This window comes from Lontra canadensis, unplaced genomic scaffold (assembly GCF_010015895.1).
Source record: "Lontra canadensis isolate GAN:19392208 unplaced genomic scaffold, GSC_riverotter_1.0 scaffold137, whole genome shotgun sequence".
Classification (NCBI taxonomy): Eukaryota; Metazoa; Chordata; class Mammalia; order Carnivora; family Mustelidae; genus Lontra; species Lontra canadensis.
In genome coordinates this window covers 1,605,895-1,610,200 of record NW_022631131.1, presented here as the reverse complement: position 1 = coordinate 1,610,200, position 4,306 = coordinate 1,605,895, and the positions used below count along the sequence as shown (strand labels likewise).

The 4,306-nt window shown below is 47.7% G+C and overlaps 1 protein-coding gene across 1 annotated transcript; it reads right to left on the bottom strand.

The window, feature by feature from the left end:
- Positions 1-856: 856 nt before the first annotated feature.
- LOC116858458 (C-C motif chemokine 2) lies at positions 857-2,795 on the bottom strand. The gene is made up of 3 exons (XM_032843256.1): positions 2,632-2,795; positions 1,751-1,868; positions 857-1,382 (listed from the first exon to the last, which is right to left on the bottom strand). Exons 1-3 carry the CDS (start codon positions 2,705-2,707, stop codon positions 1,271-1,273), a joined length of 306 nt encoding a protein of 101 aa, XP_032699147.1. The 5' UTR covers positions 2,708-2,795; the 3' UTR covers positions 857-1,270.
- Between the last annotated feature and the right edge of the window lie 1,511 nt (positions 2,796-4,306).

The following is a 4,306-nucleotide window of genomic DNA, read 5'->3' as shown; positions in this document are numbered from 1 at the left end:
GGTATTGGCTTCCACTCTTTTTCCTCCTGTTCTAAGGTTTTATTTATTTATTTGGAAATGAGAGAGAGAGACACAGAGAGAGACAGAGAGTAAGCAAGTGTGAGGGTGGAGATGGGAGGGGAGCCGAGGGACAAAAGAGACTCCATGCTGAGCACAGAGCCAAGGCAGAGCTCAATCTCATGATTCCGAGATCATGATCAGAGCTAAAATCACCTGTTGGACAACGCTCAACTGACTGAGCCACCCAGACTTCCCCCATTTTTAAGATTTTATTTATTTATTTGGGACGGAGAAAGTTCTTCTTCCTTTTCTAAATGATACTGTATTTTTTTTTCTAGAAAAATCTTGTGCATTCATCAAAGATAAGTTGAAGTCATATCTTCTTTATGAAATCTTAACATAACCATTTATCAATGGTCATTTAATCATTCCATGATTTCCCAAAGTTTGCAGTGTTTGTATTACTCTAAGTTGGAGATGACTTGGAGGAGGAGAGACTGGGGGCAAGTATCCCAGTTCAGGGGCAGTAGCATTAGGTTATGGGAAAGATTGAGGACAACGGTCAAGGGCTGTGAGAAAGGAGATAGGGGTGTTGTTAAACAGGGTACAAGGATAACTAGGATCTGGGCAGTTGGTCTCGGGGACTGGAGTGGTGTGACTGGAATGCCTGACTGGGTCCGGCCTTAAAGATTCTTCTATGGTTACTCAGAGGAGCCTACCCAGTGGAAAAGACCAGGGCCAATCCACAGTGTCATTCCTCCCAACACAAACCCACCCTCTGTAACCATATTCCTTCTTCCTCACCAAGATTATGCTCAGCTTTTTAATTTCCTTCAAGAAAACACCAGAAGTCAGATTTTGTACAAAAATATATATATATGTATATTGATCAATAGTTACAGAATATACGTTTCCACAATACCATTGTAAGCAATCTTTGGAATTTAAAACGTAGTCTTGCCTTAATGATCCCTGCAAGGATCTTCACACCAGCCCAGGGGTTGGAACTGGGGCCCCCAGAGGAAAGTAGTTTGTTTCCAAGTCTCCATATTAAAAAAACAAAACAAAACAAAAAAAAACCACACTAGTATTCATGGGAGATAAAATTAAAACATCAATAACTTAAATAAGATTAACATTACTTAAGGCATCGTGTGCATATCAATACAGTTCATACCCTTTGCAATTATAATAAAATATCACAGGACATTTAGGGTAAGTTAGAAGAAAATAAATTAGTTTCAGATTCTTCGGTTTTCAGAGTGAGTATTCATGGCTTTGCTGTTTGGGTCTGGGTTTTCTTGTCCAGGTGTGCCATGGAATCCCGGACCCACTTCTGACTGGGGTCAGCGCAGATCTCCTTGTTAAGGAATGTCTTGAGGCTGCAGAGGAGAGAGGATGGAGTTAGATAGAGTCCCACTGAGATCTCTGCCTCAGACTCCAGCCCATTCTGCCCTGAGTTGCTGTCATGGGAATGAGAGGAGAAGGCAGGTGGAAAGAGGGCACCTGGGCAACTGTCCCAGTTTCAGCCATCCTGACTTCCTGCTAAGGAAATTGGGAGGATGTGTATAAGCTCCCAGATGGAGAGTGATGGTGGGGGTCTCTTTTGACCTTGTGGCCTCAATATTCCCATTGGGCACCATTGGATATTAGATTAGATGACCCACATCTCTGACTCTAAGTTTGTAAGGCTTTCTTCTTGCTCCCAGAGGAAGAAATGGACCAGGGAGGGCTGAGGTGCTCAACTTACATCACAGCTTCTTTGGGACACTTGCTGCTGGTGACTCTCTTATAGCTCGCCAGCCTCTGCACTGAGATCTTCTTATTGGTGAATGTATAGCAGCAGGTGACTGGAGAATTAATTGCATCTGGAAATAAGACCACAAAGAAAAAGCATTTTAGGATGAACTAGATTCTTCTGATCTTAATCGTAGCAGAAAGGAGCAGTAAGGGGAAGGCAAAGGGAAGTCAGGAGTGGAGGTAGGAACCATACATCCCAATATTTCTGCCTATGCTTCAGAGCTTGAATGTTATACGAACTCAGTTTCCTCTACTTTATAATGGGTGCATAGCATTGATAATGAACGGAAGGAAGTGGGAGTTGTTAAAACTGGATAATTCCTGGGAGTGTCCTTAATCATCAATCTTGGGAGGAACAGATAATCCAAATATCCAGGGTCAGGGAAGATCAGCTGAGGGTGCCCCTCCAGGCTCCAAGTTATGAGTTTCCCTGACCCCCAATGCCTCTGTGGAGCCCTGGCTCTGGATACTGAACAAAGCACAGGCCAGATTCTGGGTCTCCTCCTTTCCCCTCTACCCTGCGCACCCTCCACCAGAGTCCCTTCTTTTTGATCACCCCAGTTCCCCCAAAACACAGCTACAAGGAGCAGGGGCACTGAGGGGATGATGGTAGAGCTGGAGACCTGGAAGGACAGGTTTTGGGGTCCATGGCTGGAATTTCCGGGAGCAACCGAGTGATCAGGTTCACGGATTACTCAGTCCTTCTCTGACTCTCCTGATGTCAGAAAGCAGTCATGGACGGGAGACTGTGGGTGGTCCTCCTGCTCTGGTGGCCCATGAGAACCCAGAGGTGTGGTGATGAGCTTTGGAGGGAAAGCGAGAGGGGCTTACCTGGCTGGGCGAGCACCTGGATGCTGAAGGCGGCGGCCGTGAGTAGCAGGCAGAGAAGTGTGGCGGAGACCTTCATGTCGGCGGGGAGCAGGGAGCCTGGGCGTGAGACCTGGAGGTTTCTGGGTTGATCTCAGCCTCTCTGCTCCTCTGGCTCCTGGGGCTGCTCTGCCCGCTTTTTATTGAGGGTAAAAGAGGGTGGAGCTAAGAAAGAAAGTCTGGCCCAAGGCAGCATCATTCTCAATGAATGACGAAGAGGAATCAAAAATGTGCTGAGCAAGTGTGGGGCCCTTGGGAGGTTTCCAGGAAGCAGGAGGAAGCAGTGAGTCCGGGCGGGACACTTTTTCCATCTGCTGCTAAGACCAGCAGAAGTGGAGGTGGGCAGTGAACAGTTATGCCCAGAGCGGCCACAGATGTGAACAAAGCAGATTATTCCGAGGAATTCCACTTTCTCTGAAGTGAAAACTCTGCAGTAAAAGAGGGAACAAGGAAAGAGAGGTCACAGGAGAGGAGAGCATCTCAGGCTCCCCCTCACTCGCCTGCCTTTAGGCCAACAGCCCATGAGGTTTCCAAGCCAGGAATGGGTCCTGATGCCTTCTTGCTGGGCTCCCTAGCAGCGTACTAAATCCATTTGCTTCTTAAAATTCAGCACAATCGAAGCTTAGCAGAACTATAGGATTTTGTAACCGTAGAACCGAGTTCTAAGGATCGCTGGGTTTAAGACTTGGAAGAAGCCATATAGATCATATAGGGCTACAAAGAAATTTCCATGTCATACTCAGACAGTGCTTACTCTGTGCTGGGAAGACCCTAAGCCCTTTACAAATGCCAGGTCTTTCAATTCTCCAATCCCACCCGGTAGGTATTGTTAATTCCCATTTTATGGATTAGACAACCGTGGCACAGAGGGGTTAAATAACCTGCCAGGGTTCCCAGGGCACAGTGTCTGTGACTCATCATCCAGCTGGCTGTCTGCTGATACACCTGGGCGTCCTCTGTCCTCCACATCTGCCCAATTAGCAGACATCGAAGGGCAAACCGAAGAACATTCCTTGTGGTTTAAGTCGCTGTGGGATTTGGAGTCTGTGGTTAACAGCACGGGCAGCAGCGCCAAGGGCATCCCTGTTGTGGGAGGCTGGTATCCCAGGTCCTTTCTGTTTCCCAGGGAGCCCGAGTGAGCAGAGGAACAGTATTACAGGATTCAAATGCCTGCCTTAACGCTATCCCCAGAAACCCCCAAATCACCATCATAAAACCCTAAAGACCTTCACACTGATTTCAGCGAATTCCTTTCTTTTGCAAATACGATAGGATTCTGCGAGGCCCCTTAGCGGCTGAGTCAAGCCTGAGACTAGAACTTGGGTCTCAACTCTCTCCTTCCAGGGCTTCGTGCTTCTGAGCTCACTTTTGCCCAGTCGGCCATGGAAGGATCTAGTGACTCTACTTTCTTAAAGGACTGTGGAGACGAACCCTCTGAAAAGGCACAGAACTTCCCAGAAGAAATACTTGCCAGTCACTACCTGTGTGATAAGAAATGGGTCCTCCTGAGTATGTGACCGTGTCTGGTCCACAGTTGGTGGTCAGCAACGGCAAGGGAAAGGGAGAGCCGCTGGTTTGGAGTGCCTCCCAGCAGCCGGGCCCTGTGCTGAGGGCCTTCCCAACATTGCCTCAGTCCTCC

Coding starts and splice junctions, on each gene's coding strand:
- LOC116858458 (XM_032843256.1), bottom strand. CDS start 2,707: ATGAAGGTCTCCGCCACACTTCTCTGCCTGCTACTCACGGCCGCCGCC. Junction 1,869..2,631: donor CCAGGTGCTCGCCCAGCCAG/GTAAGCCCCTCT, acceptor TCTTATTTCCAG/ATGCAATTAATTCTCCAGTC. Junction 1,383..1,750: donor TGTCCCAAAGAAGCTGTGAT/GTAAGTTGAGCA, acceptor TCTCCTCTGCAG/CCTCAAGACATTCCTTAACA.